This window comes from Calliphora vicina, chromosome 3 (genome assembly GCF_958450345.1).
Source record: "Calliphora vicina chromosome 3, idCalVici1.1, whole genome shotgun sequence".
NCBI lineage: Eukaryota > Metazoa > Arthropoda > Insecta > Diptera > Calliphoridae > Calliphora > Calliphora vicina.
This window is the reverse complement of record NC_088782.1, coordinates 57,643,587-57,658,944: the sequence shown is the minus strand read 5'-3', so window position 1 is coordinate 57,658,944 and position 15,358 is coordinate 57,643,587. Positions and strand designations below refer to the sequence as shown.

At 29.1% G+C, this 15,358-nt stretch overlaps 2 protein-coding genes across 7 annotated transcripts in view; both read left to right on the top strand.

The window, feature by feature from the left end:
* Positions 1-2,165, top strand: part of Lmpt (Limpet) — a 335,549-nt gene extending 333,384 nt beyond the window's left edge. For all 5 annotated transcript variants that reach the window (XM_065502735.1, XM_065502736.1, XM_065502734.1 and 2 more), the window contains 3 exons: positions 311-480; positions 600-786; positions 852-2,165. In XM_065502735.1, coding sequence (XP_065358807.1) covers positions 311-480; positions 600-786; positions 852-1,009 — 515 coding nt within the window. In that variant the 3' untranslated portion in view covers positions 1,010-2,165. The remainder of the gene's footprint in view (positions 1-310; positions 481-599; positions 787-851) is intronic.
* Positions 2,166-5,326: 3,161 nt separating this feature from the next.
* eIF4E1 (eukaryotic translation initiation factor 4E1) lies at positions 5,327-14,820 on the top strand. 2 transcript variants are annotated; one of them, XM_065503448.1, is made up of 5 exons: positions 5,327-5,515; positions 11,696-11,940; positions 12,076-12,250; positions 12,334-12,421; positions 13,805-14,820. In XM_065503448.1, exons 1-5 carry the CDS (start codon positions 5,492-5,494, stop codon positions 13,963-13,965), a joined length of 693 nt encoding a protein of 230 aa, XP_065359520.1. In that variant the 5' UTR covers positions 5,327-5,491; the 3' UTR covers positions 13,966-14,820. The 2 variants fall into 2 exon arrangements, with proteins under 2 accessions (XP_065359520.1, XP_065359518.1); XM_065503446.1 differs by lacking the exon at positions 5,327-5,515 and adding an exon at positions 11,399-11,589.
* The last annotated feature ends 538 nt before the right edge of the window (positions 14,821-15,358 follow it).

The window sequence follows — 15,358 nt, the reverse complement described above, 5'->3', positions numbered from 1 at the left end:
ACATTTTGTATTAAAATAAAAACAATTGAATTAATATTATGTACTTGTAATAAATAGCATACATACTTTAAAAATGTGGGAAATTACACGAACTTCAAAAGAAAATAAATAAAAAATATACAAGGTTTACAAGGGGTTATTTACAAACAAAAGAAAACATTTTTATCGCACAATTGTTTACGCCGAATTGAAACCGTGAAATTTTTGAAAAAATTTTACACAGGGTTGCATTTTTGATTTTTTTTTTTGTGAAATAAATTACGTAAAAGTTTATTAATAATGTTAATTTTTGTTTTTCCTTTCATTTTAGGCACAAAGAAAATGGAATATAAGACCAGGCAATGGCATGAGAATTGTTTCTGTTGCTGCGTTTGCAAAACTGCCATTGGCACCAAGTCATTCATCCCTCGGGAACAGGAAATCTATTGTGCTGGCTGTTATGAGGAGAAATTCGCTACTAGATGCATTAAATGCAACAAGGTAAGGAAACAGGAACAGATCTTAAAATCTAGGAATTTCGTAAAAAAATACCCAATATGAGTTTCATAAAATTTGAAGTAAATTAATATTCATATCTATTTTTTTCTATTAAATTCCAGGTCATTACTTCTGGTGGTGTGACCTACAAGAATGAACCCTGGCATCGTGAGTGCTTCACTTGCACTCACTGCAATATTACATTGGCCGGGCAACGTTTTACTAGTCGTGATGAGAAACCCTATTGTGCCGATTGTTTCGGCGAACTTTTCGCCAAACGCTGCACTTCATGTGTTAAGCCTATAACTGGTGAGTAAACATGTTTAAAATAAATTTGAAATCGTTTAATAAATATTGAAATTGTTCCTATGTAGGTATTGGCGGCACTCGTTTTATATCATTCGAAGATCGTCACTGGCATCACGATTGTTTTGTGTGTGCCAGCTGCAAGACTAGTCTAGTTGGACGTGGTTTCATAACCGATGGACCCGATATCATTTGCCCCGAATGTGCCAAACAAAAATTGATGTAAACCCAGATTGGCGCCCGCAAAAAAAGGCAACAAATTCGCAGCTTTTAAAACAATTAAATGCAAATTCTAAATAACTGAAACAAATTGGAGCAATAAAATTTCTAAAAAACTAAAACTAAAACACTTATGTAAAACATTATTAGAATTTCTTTAAATTTAAGAAATTTACTATACATTTTTATTAAAACTTAAAAAAAAACGAAACTATCAAATTAAAATAACTTAAAACTAAACTTGCATTTCATACGAAAGAAATTAATTTAAATTTGAAAACAACAAAAAAAAACAGAAAAATATTTGAAAATATTTTCAATTAAATCAAATCAAAAAAAAAAATGCACAACCAGCCAACATTAATGAAAAATGTTGAAATTCTAAAAAAAATTTTAATTATTTTATTTCAAATCTAAAAAAAAAACAATTTTTATTTAACTTTTTATTTTAATTATGATTTTCCTAACCTTGGGTTATAGTTATAAACATTAATGTATATTTTATTTAATATTTATTTTTATAAATTTTTATTTTTTGTAATTATTTTCATATATTATACAATACCATAACTACAATATACATACATATATTTTTTTATAATTTTGTTTTTCTAAACCATTTTATCCTAATAATTTTAAACCTAATAACAACTTTCAATTAAAATAAACAACAACAAAAACAAACAATATAATTGTTTATAATTAAACACAATTTAATTAAAATATTAAAAAAAAACAAATTCCCTTTTATCAACACTTAAAATTAATATTGCCTAAAACTTTAAAATTATTTTATTTACCTACTTTTTGTAGTAAATCCCTTAATTATCCCTTTTTTAGCAACCAATGGCTTTAAAAATTAAAAAGAAAAGAAAATTTTCATAATTGTTAATACTTTTTAATTAAAAAACACAATCCTAAAATATAAACTATTTAAACATTTTAATAATTTTATTAATTAAACACAACACAACAAGAACGATAAAACTTATTTGAAATTTGTTAAATATAAATATGTATGTAATTTTATTAATTTAATTTTACGTTATTGATTGATAAAAAAAACCAACCATAAGCAAACGGAATGAGAAATTATAATATAAATTATTAAATGTATTTTCGTAAACTGAAGAAGTAAATAAATATAATGTAATAAAAACAAATTATGAATTGAGTTTTAAGAAGAATTTTGCATCATGATAAAATAAAACAGGGTATTTTTGGAAAAATAATTTGGGGATTCAAACGGTCTCCTATTGGTCCCCTATTGTTTGCAGCACAAGAAGAATTTGTTTAAACTAAAAAAATATTTTACGACATTATGACAATACGACTTAATAGCACACCGTTTGAATCCCCCAAAATATATTTTTTAAATGTTCAGAAATTCATAATACAGAAAACGGACTCATCAATAAATCGGTTTTGAAAACGACAAAAAAGGTATTATTGACTTATGAAATCCAGTGTAATTTTTTGTTTAATTGATAAAGAATTTAATTCGATATCGAATATAAAACCGATAAATTTCAATTTCATGAGACCACTGTACTTTCATTTTCAAAACCGATTCTGACAATGATTGGATTCTATGACAACCACGAATATTTTCCTTTATCTCATGACACTGCATAATTGGAACACATGTCAGAAGAATGAACCTACGGTTTAACGATTACTGTAGAAGCTTTCGAAACGAAAAAGACGAGGAGACAGTGTCCCTCCTATTCTGACAAAATTGAGGAAATGTATTCATGAAACGCCTTCCCCTCGTGTTTAGATGAGTTATCAAGAATGAATCTGAGACACATCCATTCCTTTATCAGAGAATCTGATTGGTTCACCTTGGAAACAACGGGTGTATTATAAATGTCCTGCTGTTTACTTCTTGGGTATCATAATGAGATAAGTTTTGAATGGCCTCAAGTGCGCTGCTTGACGAGTGGCTGCCCATGGAACCTAACCTAACCTATGGTATACAAAACAAAGGAAACTTTACAAAAATTTTCTGGCCCTTTTAGTGATACATAACATCATTTACAATGGATCTGTATTAGATTTCAGTCATAGCTTAATTTATGATATGAATTAGATCCAAACCATGCCCAGAAAAACAGCCCCACACAATAACATTGCCACCGGAAAACATGACTGTATAGTTCCCACCCAATAGCAGACGCCGAGGAGATTCTGCCGCATGGAACAAGAGTCATTCTGGCACAACTTAGATCAGGATGGAGCAACAGACTTAATGCCTTTTGGTCTCGAATAGACCGTGCCGTGTCCTTAACTTATGCCCAGCATGTGATCAGGGTCCTCATGACACCCTCCACATATTTAACTGTTCATCCAACCCTACTTCACTCAGTCCTATGGATTTATGGAATCATCCTGTTGAACTAGCACAATTTCTTGAACTTGAACAACATGCAGAACCCCCAGAACAACAGACAACTGTCTAGTTCGTGTACTTGGGGTCCAGTATCTCTCCCTTCGGTCTTCCTACAAATTTTCTCCCATTACTGCCCCTTAAAATGCATTTGGATTCATCAGTTTAATGTTCTTTGGCCAATTGTATTCGAGCAGTAGGGGCTTATTTTGCAAATAAGAGTTTTTTTTTGTGTTTTTTATATCACTCAAGACCAGCTACTAACAGTTCGAGAATTAATTTTCAATTTTAGTTTATTGAAAAACCGGGAAGCCGTCATTGTCCTGCTGCTAACAGTTCGAGAAGTAATTTTCAATTTTAGATTATTGATAACATCCCGGGGAGTAATTTTTTGGAATTTCTAACTCTCTTGCTATTAAATTAGCTTGTCTTGGAGTGGTTTTTTATGTTATCCTCCCAATTTCTACAGTATTCTTTTTTAGATTTTTGAAATGACTGATTTATTTATAGTTTTTTTGCTTCAATCCAGCAAAAAATGTTTATTAATTTTGTAATTATTAAAAAATAAAATAGGTAAATAGGTATTAAAATATGTTTATGTCTTCTTTCTTGCATAAGTTTAAAAGTTTTCATTGTTTTGCCAATGCTATAAAGTACATACTAATAACCATATTCTTAATTTACTAAATTTGAATAGAAAACTTAGTAGTTTTGAATTTATCTTAGAAATAGGTATAATTAATTATATGTGGTAAAAGGTTATGTTAAAAACTGAAATTACAAAATATACTTTTCAATAAAAATTTCCTTTATATTATAACTCACTGTGTTACTTAAGCAAGGAACAAGTTTTAGTTCTGCTACGCCATTAGAACTGACTCTTGAAAATTAGTTATTTTATTGACACTGCTTCTATAAATACTGAAGTATACATCCAATGCTGTATCTTGTTCCTAAATATAACAAGTACGAAGTATGTATGCACTAGTGTTTTTCTGGATCAATTATGGTAATTTTTACATTATAATAAACATTTTTTAAACGTACTCGCCCGATAAAATTTTATTGATCAGTTGTTAAATAGGTTTCTCAAGAATCGGTTGAAAATGCAAAGAAATTTATGACAAAGTATATAGAAATTAACACAATTTGTTTTTTTCATTGTCTATGAAATATTTAACAACAATAGTTTAGTTTTCTTAAAGGTTTAATACAATTTTATACAATTTGAAAATTCTCTACAAAATGTACGTTAGCATTTTACTTTCACTTTAATAAATATAAGCCTAAAAGGCAATCAAGACTGGTAACATTAAAAATTCAAAGAACTAATTGCTGGCAATACTAATGAATGTTAAAGCTTAGAGTTGTATAAAATAGTAGCATTCTCAAAAGGGCTTTACACAGTTGTAAAAACATAAATGTTATACAGCCATTATGTTTGTAATTGTTGTATAAATCTTTTTAAAATTGTAATTTGCTACAACAAAAGAGAAAAATAATGTTTTCTAAACAACAAATTTTTTGTTTTGTATATAATCTACTAATTCCAAATTCATATCAATACTTAAGCTGAGGCAACTCTATCCAGCAATCAAAACTATTTTTTACAACTCTGCAGTTTGGCTACATGTGTAGTGATGGTAACTTTTTTCCCTTAAAACCCGCTAAATTTGTTTTGAAATATCGTAGATTATTACTGAGAAAACGCAAAATTAGAAGAAATGCATAACAATGAGAGCTATTGTTGTGTTTTTTTTTATTATTTTTACTAAATGTACATATTAATGTGTCAAGGCGTCGACAATTAAAACCTAGTTAGAACCCCTGACCTACTACCATATTAATACCTTAAGTAGTAAACTACGGCAACTCTGCCCCCACAATACTGTACGTTTTTTCTACAACTCTGTAGTTTGGCTACATGTGTCAAACGAAGTCGTCTATTAAATATTTGTTAATAGGGAAAAAAAATAAAAAACGAGGATTGAATTAATAAAATATTGCTTAAAAAAAGAAACTAATTGCGATAATTGTACACAAATAAAGTGTATAGATTGTGAAAAATTTAGTGGAAAGCAAATAAATTATCTCGACACAATGGTTTTGGCTGAAAACGAAAAGGTAATTGATATATTTTTTTTTATATTTTCCAATTGACAAATTTGGTGACCGTCTGCAGACGTCGTGGAATTTTATACATAATGGGTGCAATGTGTGAATGTGTTGGGTCCCTTTTAAGTTTCCTCTACGCGAATACACGTTGTGCTTATTTGTTATTAATTTTTTTTTTTTTTTTCGATAAGTTGATAACTTATTTTAGAAGAATGTCTTTCTTTGTTCAAGATATTTTATATTCTCAAGATATTTTATATTTGAGGAATAGTTCTTTCTATTTAATATAGGTATTTTCTAGAAATTCAGAATAAATTTTCATATTGTGCTCAATTGTTGTTGTAATAATTAGAATGTATTCGTAAACACAGGCCTATCATGGAAATCCATTCCGATCGAAAGTGGAATTAATCCGTATTTCACTTCTTGAGAAAAAGGCAAACGAAGATTTTTTAGAAATGAAACCACTTTCAGTTTTCAAAGTGGAATTGATTTTCTTTGTAATTATTTGTTTTTCAAAAATTTTTAACATATTTCTGTACTTTTATTTTTAATATAAAATTATTATTTTTGGAATTTATAAATTACACGGAATTCAAACCATTCCAAACAAAATTTTTGACAGGACTACCTAGTTGTATATTATAACATAAAATGTTTAAGAATTTCTTGGTGTTTTATTGTATGCCCTGCATAAGAATATACCAAAAAGATGTTATAAAAATCTAGGGAAATTTTTATTTTTCTTATTAGAAGAAGAAAATTTACATGGACAATAAAATAGGTGTTTATTTAAACAAGTAACCCCCAGTAACACGAAGTCTGGTTATGTGTTAACTAATAGTTATACTGACAGTTTTCATACAAAAATAATTTTAACCTACAGTATAACTGTTAGTTAACGCCTAACCAGGCTTCGTGTTAATGGGGGTAAGAAAGCTATATTCGGAGGTGCCAAATCTTATATTCCCCTCACCAAAATATACTTTAAAATACAAATTTTATATATTTTTATTTAAACAAAATTTTTTTCCCAAAGTTGCTTTTTTAATTTTTTGGAACATTTTTTTTTTCAAATTATTTAAAATTTTTTTTTTAATTTTTTAAATTTAAAATTTTTTTTTTGTTTTTTTTTTTAATTTTTTTGGTTAAAAAATAATTTTTCCGATTTTGACCCATTGTAGGTCCAACTTACTATGGTCTTATATACGTCGTTGTAAAGGTCTTTGAAATATCTAACATTAGATATCCATATTGTCTATATTAATGACTTAGTAATCCAGATATAGGTCAAAAATTGAGGTTGTCCTGGGTTTTTTCCTCATATCTCAGCCATTTGTGGTGCGATTTTGCTGATTTTAAATAGGAAACTTCTCGAAAGCATGTCTGACAGAATTATTGAAGATTTGGATCCCGAAGATATCTGTGGCCTTCAGAAAATTGATTTCAACTGACGGACATGGCTTAATCGACTCCGCTATCTATAAGGATCCAGAATATATATACTTTATTACAAACGGAATGACAAACTTATATATACCCTTCTCACGAAGGTGAAGTGTATCAAAAAGCAATATAAATTGTAAAAATTCACTTCAATAAGGAATATTTCGCATTTTTCAATCAGGAAAATTTTTCTAAAATGAAAATCAAGGATTTCCACTACCGGAAATCTATCCTTTAAAAAAATTCTGGAATTTTCATTCAGACTTGTACAATAATATAGGTTTGGTTTTTTTAAGGTGGGAAAACTCAAATGTTTTGTAGAAAAAGTCTGATTTTCATTAAAATTGTACTAAATACGAATAAATTTCACATTAAAATTTATTAAAAACTCTTGGAAGAGTCGTGGTCATCTTTTTAGTGGCAAGAATGGCCCAAAAAAGATTCCTCGAAGTAAAATTAGCGATTGGAATAGCTAAAACAATTATGCTCCTTATTAACGCAAATATTAATATGAGGAAATAGTTTGGCTTGGCGATTGAAGCATAGTGTATATAAGAAGACTACAATCTTCCGTTGCCTACAAGTTAAACAAGCAATGAAAAGGAATTTTTTAAAAAAAATTTAATTTTTACCAGGTAAACCTCTTCCGTAAGGTATTTTCGTCCCTGCTGAGGACAACAACAGTTATTGACAAAAGTAACAGTCCGAATTATTATTTATTCAAAATCAACAAATCCTTGTTTAAATTTGAAGTTTTCCCAATACAAAAAAATTCTGTTCACTGTTCTGAATTCAATGATATTAGAATTAAACACCAATTATTTCGTAAATTCACTAATCTTTTTGACTTATTAAATTCTCATGACATCGGTATATACTCTCAGTTAATTAGTTTCATTAAGGAAGCTAACATACGAGATCGTTTTTAAGTTTTAGGAATAATCAACCGTTAGCCACTAACAGCGTTATACTAGAGGAAGTAGGCATTTTTCAATGCCCAACGTTTTCACGTGTTTTTTTCCTTTGTGTGGGATACCCTGGCTTTTTGCGTTTTGCTTTGCCATCAGCTATTTTTATTAAAAACCAAAAAAAAAAAATCTGTAATAATAAAAAAATTCTATAGGTATTTTTCACAGGATATAAATATCCCTTATTTTCTGCCACAACAGATTTTAGGCTATTTTCCTGAAATTTTCCCTTTTGAGACATTCGGAAAGTTTATTTCAAGTGAATGCTAATTTGTTTATAATGTTATCAAATTAGATTTATTAATTAGAAATACAAATCTCATTTTTTTAAATTATATGATTTATACCTACAGTGAATGTCACTTAAAATCGTACACCATCGTAGTCAAATTTTATTCATTAGTTTTAGAAAGATGATGTTTTGGAAATATTTTAAAATGCTATTATTATATTGTGTGTGCTATTACCTATCAGAAAATTGGGTATAATTTTAATTGCCCTTATCCACAAATAAAAAAATTGGGTAAGGCTGTCAGTGCCCAGAATATCAACGCTTCATTTAAAATCGTAAAGGCACTAAAAAATAGCAAATGATACCCTACAAAGTATTAGGATTATTTAATATTAAAATTTTTTTCATTTTTAAAGTTTTAATTATAATTTAATATAATTTTACGAATTTAAATGAAATATGAATTTTGTGATGTTCTTTAATTTTCATCAATATTTTTTTAACGAAATGAGGTTTTGTTAACTTTTTTGTTGAAATACATATTTTTTGTTCCAATTAATAAAATGACTTTTAATTTTTTATATATTCACCTATTATTGCCTGTATAATTTCATAATATTTAAAAAAAAATATGTTGTACGATTTTGAGTGACACTCACTGTATATAAACGTATAGGTATCCGACTTTTGGTGGTATTATCCCACTTTTTGAACTCTCATCCCGCATAAATAGGTACCTACAAATAATTTTTTAAGTTATATGGAAACTAATATGTATGTGGAATACGACCGAAGAAGTCAATGTACCCCTTATAGACAGTAATTGTTACTAATTTCTCATCACTTGGCTGACTCAAATTTATATATTTTGGGTCAATTGTCATGTATGTGCACTTTGTTGTGCAGAGATAAGTCAATTGGTGACTTTATACATATCAGGTAATCCAGCGTGAAGTCAATTGTCACATAAGTATCTTTAAGTAATCTAGTCATTTTAGAAGTATATTTTGTATTGTACTTTAGGACGTAGTTATTTTACTCACCAGAAGCAATCTATTGAAGAGTAATCGGACAAAGGTTATTTTTACAAGCTATCGGTTAGGAGATGTACATCTGTTTAACTGTACTGACTGTTAAAGCTCAGTTAGCTTCCGCTTAGCAGCCGTACATGTTAAAATAATTAGTTATGTAGCAAATCAAGTAACCATTAACCGCTATGTGAATACCATGCTTTGGCTACTTTGGACCAGCCATCAGACAGTATATTTGTAATCTATGTAGACTCTTAGGACACGTACATGTTAAAATAACAGAACTGCTGGGTTTGGTTGTACATTTCTGGATTTGCAGCATACACACAAACTAATTCAGCTAACAAACGGTAAAACAATACACAAGCAACAATTTTACTTTCATTTTATCTCCACTAATAACCCAGCAAACACTGAGGATTGATTTCAAAATGACAGTAATTTCAAATCAAAGCCTTTCTAAAATGTAAAGCACAGGATTACAATGTAAATGTTTGAGGATATTTTGATAGCATTAACAAATAATTGCTTTCTCAACACTTTTCTCAAATTTGCATAGATATGATAAGAATTGAAAAATTACATGTGATATTAATTAAAAAGCATTTTTGAAACATTTGACTTTGTGTTTACTGGGAATCCATTGAAACAAGCTGCAAAAAACATGGCACAAAAATAACATTCAACGAAGGAACGATTAAAAAGAAACTGTCGAACAAACCAGAGATGGAAAGTAGAGATTAATGAAATATGAATATATAAAAAAAATTTTTGACGAATAAAGCTTGGAACTTACCATTTTATCTGAAGATATTTGCCGCATCAAAGTGTCAAACGCAATAATCAAAAGAATGGAAGATGGTTTAAAATTTGTTGGATTACATACAGTACAGCGATATTTTCAAATGTATGAAATTAAAAATAGTATAGACTTTTCCATACCTGGTGTGTTTAATGTTGTTTTTCGTCGTCTCTTTTGTGCCGTACTTTTTTTGTGTTTGATCGTGTTGTGTTTGTCTGTCTGTCTGTGTTGCAAAATCACCGTTTTTTCTTCTTTTTTTCGCACATGAACAATCAGTTGGAAAACAAACATCATTCTATAAACAGCAAGTTAACTGGCGACTTTTAAATTAATATATTTTTTACTTTATTTACAATTGTACAACTGCAACAACAACAAAAATATCTTGTGATAGACAACACGAAAAAAAGCATTAATGTGTGAAACAAACCTACTTTAACAAAAACTTCATTCAGTCGGTTTCAAATCAAGTCTGCCTTGGATTATTATTTCACTTTTATTTTTAATTTTTGTGACACTTTAAAAAGATTATTTTGAGAGATCAGTTTCATAAAATTTTCATTTAACTTCAATTTGTTTCGTCCTCATTTTACAACAAAAGAAATTTTATCTTAAAAGCCAAAAAATAAACGAAAAATTTTGGAACTGCAAAATAGAAAAAAAAAGCCGAAAACCAAAAATTAAGCAAACAAGAAAAAGCAGCGAAAATAAATATAACAACAACAAAAATAAAGAATTGAAAGCACAAGACACACACGTGAACTAAAACGGAAAACACAAATATAAAAAAACAGGTCCCACTAAAAAAAGAACAGTAAAAGAAATTAAACAAAAAAAGTCGAAGAAAAAAAAAAGGAAAACGAGGCCATTAGCATAATTTTAACAAAAATTAAGAGCATTTTTTCAAGAACAACAAGAGATATTCCATAGCGAAAGTGTGAAAAAAAACTGCAAACGGTATTTTTGTGGTGACACTTGGTCTAATTTTATATTGCGAGTGCTCTAGTGATCTTTATTATTGCACTATAAACAAAAACAACTAAACTAATTAGCCATATTTGTACTCATTTTTCTCCTTTTTTAATAATATTTATTTCACTTTGTTGTTGTTTTGTATGCAATTCTGTGTCATCATCTACTTGTGGCTGTGCTAGCTAGCTCTTTGCATATTTCTCTGGGTGTGTGCGTGTATATTTTTGTTTTGTTTCTCTTACGTTATTTTTATTGCCATTTTGGAATAATAAAAAGAGCTTTTTTTAATTTTTCTCTGCTTGTTTAACAAATCTACTACTATATACCCCACCTTAAAAAACAAAGTAGAAAAGAAAAAAATTATTGTGCTGGATTGTTGGTGTGTTAGCAGTAAAAAACAACAACAACAAGGAAAAAAGTAAAATTAATTTACACAATATCATCATATCATTCTCTCTCTTAACCTGATCTCGCTCTCTGTAGTCAAAGAAGACAAAAAAAAAGAAACATTTTGTTGTTCTTCGTTAATTTTTTTTACTCATTATAATTTATTCGTTTTAAATATTTGTGTCATGATGTTTCAAAGCGACTTTCATAGAAAGAAGAATTTTGCAAATCCAAATTTATTTAAAGTAAGATATCTTTAACATTATTTACTCTATGTACATATTACTCTAATGGATTTTTTTTAGTTTTAAAAGTTTTTGTTACATTTTATGTTTTCCTTTTTCATTGTAGAACTCTACCACACAAAAGGAGAATACTCCAGTTGCTGCCCAACCTACACCAGCAGCCGGCCGACCTGAAGCCAAAGAGGAGATTGTTACTAAACCCGATCAGGAAGAAGTTCGCCCAGAACATTTGTTCAAACATCCTCTGCAAAACACCTGGACCTTGTGGTATTTAGAAAATGATCGTACCAAATCGTGGGAGGATATGCAAAATGAAATAACCAGCTTTGATACTGTTGAAGATTTCTGGAGGTGAGTTCATTAAGTTTATTTTATGTTTACCAATGTTGTTTATTTAAAATCGTTGCTGTGGAAGGACCGCAAGTTTCACAGGATACACAATTATGATTCCCCCCACTGAATTTATCTACACTTTTCTATTTTCAGTCTATACAATCACATTAAACCTCCATCTGATATCAAAGTAGGCAGCGATTATTCTCTATTCAAAAAGGGCATCCGGCCAATGTGGGAAGATGCTGCCAATAAACAAGGCGGTCGTTGGGTCATCACATTGACTCGTTGTCCAAAACCAGAAATGGATAATTTGTGGTTAGATGTGGTAAGTTTTAGAAAATAATAATGTGTTTAAACAATGATTTCTTTTAATTATAAAATGTTAATGCAATTCTTAACTTTTTCCAGCTTTTATGTTTAATTGGTGAAGCTTTCGATCATTCAGATCAAATTTGCGGTGCCGTAGTCAATATACGTAATAAAAATAATAAAATTTGTAAGTACCTATCTAGAAAAATTTCTGTTATATATAATTTTTTTTATTAAACGTCTATCATGGGAATATTTTTTACAAAGCTGATTTTAATAGACTCTAAAGGAAAATCGGTAGAGTCTGACTGAATATTAGATTTCGGATTAGGTAAAATTTGTACGAATACCGAAACTTTTATAAAGGAAACACAGGTTATAGAATTTTAAAGGAGAAACGTATTTTGAATATAATAAATAGAATACACAAACTTATATTTTATAAAATGTCTAAGCATGCTGTAAAAACTGTTACCCCAAAAGAACTTTTCAGTTATGATGAAAAAACAATGTAAATTGTTTACTAGTTTTACTATCGAGTAAAAAATCGTTTGGTTTTTAATTCACTCGATTAAGTGGAGTCGATATAGACATCCATCCGTCCGTCTTTATGTTGAAATCAATTTTACGAAGCCCCCAAATAACTTGCATACATGATTGATACTTCAATATATCCGCTATAGTCCCGGTTCGATTGCTATTCAGCCCACAAATAGCTGAGATATAATCAAAAAAACACGACTACGTCTATTTTTTTTTTACATATTTTTGATCTACATAGTATATCTGGGTTCCTAAAGGTACGGTCACACATGGCAAATATTTACTCAAAAAAGCGTAACCACTTTTTATAGCACAAATTTGTTTGACGTGTTTATTCTTACAAGTGTTTTGTAAGATCAAACAGCATCAAATAAAATAAAACTAAATATTTATTTTGAATTGTCTTAAGTAAAAGGAGTTTTTGACAATAAATAAAAGAATTAAAATATATTTTATTTAGCGGTTACATGTTTTTCGTCAAATATTTGCCACCTTAAGTCTTTGAAATAGACAATATGGATATCTAAAGATAAGCATTTCAAAGACCTTTCCAATGACTTACATAATGCCATATTAATTCGAAATTTGTTTTTGAACCCGATTTTTGTTCTTTTTTTAGCAAAAAAGTTATTTGTTTGTTTTCGGTTTATTTTAATTATTTTTTACCAAAAAAAAAAAATTTTTTTACCAAAAACAGTTTTTCAACAAAAAATTATTTCAATATTTATCTTAAAGTGTACTACAAAACTAAAGAGCACAGCCGAATCGCAAACTTTTGCGACGATTTGATAGACATTTGAGAATATACAGGGAAATTCATTCTCAATTTCGGGAATATTTTTATTCTGATGCACTTTTTTAGAAGTATTTTATATGTGAATAACAATTTGCAGATAAAATTTATTAATAATAATAAGGAGCCGTATATGTATAATGGCTAACAGCTAAATTTAGTTTCTATTATAAAAATTTATATTGCTATATAAAATTACAAGTTAATTTCAATTTATTTCTTTTTATTATTTAGCTATTTGGACTGCTAATGGCAACAATGAAGAAGCCGCTTTAGAAATTGGCCATAAACTGAGAGAAGCTTTGCGTTTGGGTCGTCAAAATTTGCAATATCAACTGCACAAGGACACAATGGTTAAGACGGGCTCAAATGTTAAATCCGTTTATACATTGTAAATGAATATTGTTTTTGTTTGAACACACAAAAGAGGATGGTAGTAGTCAAAACCACAACAACAATTATATTGTGTTAGAAGTCATTATAATAACACAACATGTACACAGATTTTACTACAAAATAACCTACCCCACATAACGTTTTATACTTACACTAACATTATACCTAACTCTCCTCTTCTACAATTCTAATTTTACTGTTTCTGGTGTGTGCATGTTGTGTGCTCCTTCCTAATTATAACATGATTAATTTGCTATTATTATGGACAAGCTGAAACTAAGAAAAATATAAAAAAAAAATTCAACGAAAACATTATAGCAAAAACTCCAACTTTCACTTCAAAAGCAAACAGGAAAATTAAAATTTTTACATTGCAAACCTAACAGAAATATTCAATTCAAACAAAATAAGGCAGCTTAAGTGCTGTTCATCCTTAATAACTGTCAAGATTTACTGTAAAAGAAAATTAGCATACTTTTTTGAAAAAAAGCCGGTCTTTAGCAAATTTTCTTTGCCGAAAAAAGAAATATATTTGAATTCCAAAAAAAAAAACATCATTATTATTTTGGTCTAACAAATTATGATAACTTCTTGACAGCACTTACGCCTAAAAACATCTATAGTTATAGTATTTAAACCTGTCTAACTAACCTCTTAAAAAAACTTAAATACTTCAATCCTTATTTTTTTGTCGTGTCTTTTTTTATTTTATAAATTTATAAACAAACTCTGTGTTTAATATGAATATTGAATGAAATTATTATGATTAATTTAAAAATGCAAAAAAATACACATAAAATTGATCTTAATAAAATTTTGAATAAAAATAAATAATCGAAAAAAATTACACAAAATTATGATGGTTTTTCTTTATTCTTAAGGGGTTACCAAAATTCTATTCGAAGGGGGGAAAGCAATTCAAATACAGATAAAAAAATATGTCAAAAATTGAGGTAGGCGGGCGGGGCTTTTTGCTCATACATACAGTAGTGGTCAAAGCAATCGGGTAGTGATTTTCGGTTTTTTTTATTTGATTTTCGTCCAACCAAGCTTTGCCAACCTTCGACGTGTGTTTGGGATTATTATCATGTTGGAAAGTCCAAGAAAGTGGCATTACCCATTCAGCATTTGGAAGCATTACTGAGCTAAAACGATCTCTGTAGATTGTGGTCGTCATTCTGTCAGTAATACGGTGAATTGGACCTATCCCATGTACCGAAAAACACACCCAAACCTTAATATTTCCTCTGCCGTGTTTAACCGTTTCTTTTATATTAAATTGTTCGCCTCGTGGTCGTCGAACACCAAATCCGATCCACGGAGGTTGAATTTTGACTCGTCAGACCAAATTATATTTTTCCATTGTTGTGGAGTCCAATTCAAGTGAGCTCG